Below are 2,588 nucleotides of genomic sequence, written 5' to 3' on the forward strand. Positions count from 1 at the left end.
TGCGGCAGCGTCGACCGCGGCGGGCTGGGCCATCTCGGGCGGCGCGGCGGCTGGTGCTTCTTCGGGTGGCGCGCGAGCGGGTTCTTGGGCATCAGCAGCCACGAGTGCAGCGGCCTCTGCTTCGGGCGCCAGCGCGTCGGCATCGTCGGTCTCATCGTCGGCGTCGACGTCTTCCCCGGCGATGGATACGGCGTCAGAATCGTATCGGGATCGACCGCGTCGTCCCGGTAGACCGCCTCCGCCTCTGCCGGAGCAGGCGCTGCGGCCCCATCAGCTGCCGGAGCGGGCGCGGCTTGAGCGACGGTCACGTCGGCTGCTGGTACAGGTACTGCTTCTGCTGGGGTGGCGACCTCGTCGTCGTCGTCGAGCAGCGTCTCGTCCAGGTAGATTGTCACACACTTTGCGAGGTTCAGCGCCGCACCAGAGGCCTCGCAGAACTCGTCGACGATGCGCATTTGGGCCTCCGCAGCAGTCTCTGACGTTGACAAGAGCGTCGAGTCCCTGGGATGAGGACGCATAAAGGCAGCAGTCCGGCTGAGAATGAAACGAGCGGGCATCAGAGCACTGTGTAAAACATTGATATTGATTCTTCAAAGATATCAATTTCTATCGCAGTAGTACCGTCCTGTAAAAAAGATAATGCTATTAGAATTAAACCACTTAAAAATATAATACTAGTACTTGAATATCCTTTGGTGAAGTATATCTTTTTTCAAAGGTATACCTTGCGAGCCATCCAGTCAAGCCCATCATTCGCCATTGGGAATTACGTGGATCACGCCATTTTCTGCATTTTGATATTGCCGCAAGGGTCCGCAAGAAGTTACGGACAATGGGCAACTGCTGGATCAGATGCCGCTGGCCGTGTCTGCCTTTGCCGAGGGCCATGTCATGTCCAGCTCCAGTGCTATACACAATGCGATCTCGTATGTCTTGGTCAATAATGGAGGATCATACCGGCAGGCTCCGGCGGGCTGCGATCAACCACTGCGACCTGAACTTTGGCGAGCGCTTGGACCAAGGCTCGTACGGGACTTCGCAGGTCTTCAAAGGCGAGCTTCATGGAATGCCCATCTTCATCAAGAAGGTTCGTTTTCTTGATGTGGACGTCAGGCATTGGGCGAAAGAGATTGTGCTCCTCTCAACGCTCTGGCACCCCAACATCGTCCTCTTTGTTGGCTTAAGTTTCGACATCGACGACAACTTGTACTAGCATCTCCCCAAGGCCGTTGTATCTCACGTCGACCTATACGTAGCTACCTCGTGACAGAATACGAGGAGCGCGGCGATCTCGGATCCATCCTACTAGACCAATCCATTGCGCTGAGCTGGACGGACCTGCTACTTCAGTTTGTTGTCGACATTTGCCGTGGCATGGCCTATTTGCACTCACACGAGCCAAAGTATATTCACGGCAATCTCAAGGCCGCCAATATCCTCATCAGGTACTAGTACCTCCATATTACTGACAAGCATCACATCAACAAATGTATCAGCGCCAATGGTCAAGTCGCCAAGCTTGCTGATTGTGGTCTAGCGCGTCTCTCGAAGCTATGCCATCGTCGTCGTCTGTACGCGCCGTTTTGGGTGGCGCCCGAGATTCTCCGCGGCGACGAGTGTACGTCGATGACCGACGTGTACAGCTTTGGCATTGGTACGATAGATTTGTATTTTATGTTGTACAACGGCATCTCATTTTGTGCGTCATTTAGTGCTCGCCGAAATTGAAACACGCAAGCAGCCGTACCACGATCGCATCGTAAACCACTCGGCCCGCCTGGATTGGCCTGTACCCGATATTGTGGACAACACGCAGCGGCCAAAGCTCTCGGAGAACGCGCCGTCAAGCATTGCGAGCATCTACGAGCGCTGCGTGCTCAATGATCCAAATGGGCGCCCCAGCTTTGACCAGCTCTTGGTTGAGTTTGAATCGCTGCGCGAAACATTGGTCGCAGAGGTCCAAGACCTCGACATCGGCAAGGATGCGCTCGTTACCGGTACTCGCACGAACGACGACTTTCGCGTGGGAGAAGAGGATGCCCATGAAGCAGCTTCAACGACGTTGCCCGACGACGTTCGACAGAACGATTTTCAGCCAGCCGGCGTCCGGTCTGTGGCGAAGGTTTCCATGCGCAGCCCAGCGCTGGACCGATTGTACCATGCACTGCAGCGTCTTGAGCTGCACACTGCAAACGCACCGATCGCAGCGGCCCAGGAGCTTGACCTTGCCAAGGATGCACTCTCGGCGCGCTTGGACGGCGACTTTTGTGTGGAGCGCAAGATGCCAGCGTCTTATTAATAACAAAATAGAACGCAACCCCACTGTACACAATAGCAAACCAGCTTGGAATCACAATATGACAATCCAGATTGGAATCCTATGTAAGCCGCGAGTCTATTAATAGCCAGGACTCCTTAGGCGCTGGTCTCCGAACGTCCACTTCAACTCGAGTTGCCTCAATTTTCTAAAATGTCATACGGATAAAATTTATCCGGCTTGTGGCATCACTGGAGGGGATTGGAGTTGATTCCGAATCAACTTCTGTTGCATCGACTGCAAGTTTTGGTTTTTATCGCACAAAAGCGGC

At 54.3% G+C, this 2,588-nt stretch overlaps 2 protein-coding genes across 2 annotated transcripts in view; one reads left to right on the plus strand and one right to left on the minus strand.

Annotated features, from left to right (window-relative positions):
• Nucleotides 1-455, minus strand: part of SDRG_16505 (hypothetical protein) — a gene marked incomplete at both ends in the record, with an annotated part of 1,429 nt that extends 974 nt beyond the window's left edge. The window contains one exon of the mRNA XM_008622719.1: nucleotides 16-455. Coding sequence (XP_008620941.1) covers nucleotides 16-455 — 440 coding nt within the window. The remainder of the gene's footprint in view (nucleotides 1-15) is intronic.
• A 314-nt stretch (nucleotides 456-769) lies between these two features.
• On the plus strand, nucleotides 770-2,332 carry SDRG_16506 (TKL/DRK protein kinase). Its single transcript, XM_008622720.1, has 4 exons — nucleotides 770-1,206; nucleotides 1,257-1,445; nucleotides 1,497-1,654; nucleotides 1,713-2,332. The coding sequence occupies exons 1-4, from the start codon at nucleotides 833-835 to the stop codon at nucleotides 2,297-2,299; spliced, it is 1,308 nt and encodes a 435-aa protein (XP_008620942.1). The 5' UTR covers nucleotides 770-832; the 3' UTR covers nucleotides 2,300-2,332.
• The last annotated feature ends 256 nt before the right edge of the window (nucleotides 2,333-2,588 follow it).

The sequence above is a fragment of the Saprolegnia diclina genome, assembly GCF_000281045.1.
Source record: "Saprolegnia diclina VS20 unplaced genomic scaffold supercont1.132, whole genome shotgun sequence".
Taxonomy (NCBI): domain Eukaryota; phylum Oomycota; class Saprolegniomycetes; order Saprolegniales; family Saprolegniaceae; genus Saprolegnia; species Saprolegnia diclina.

What these genes read in the sequence shown, in the direction of transcription:
- SDRG_16506 (XM_008622720.1), top strand. Translation starts at nt 833, where the DNA reads ATGGGCAACTGCTGGATCAGATGCCGCTGGCCGTGTCTGCCTTTGCCG. An exon ending in TTCGACATCGACGACAACTT is followed by an intron (nt 1,207 to 1,256) that starts GTACTAGCATCT and finishes ACCTATACGTAG; the next exon opens with CTACCTCGTGACAGAATACG. An exon ending in CGTGTACAGCTTTGGCATTG is followed by an intron (nt 1,655 to 1,712) that starts GTACGATAGATT and finishes TGCGTCATTTAG; the next exon opens with TGCTCGCCGAAATTGAAACA.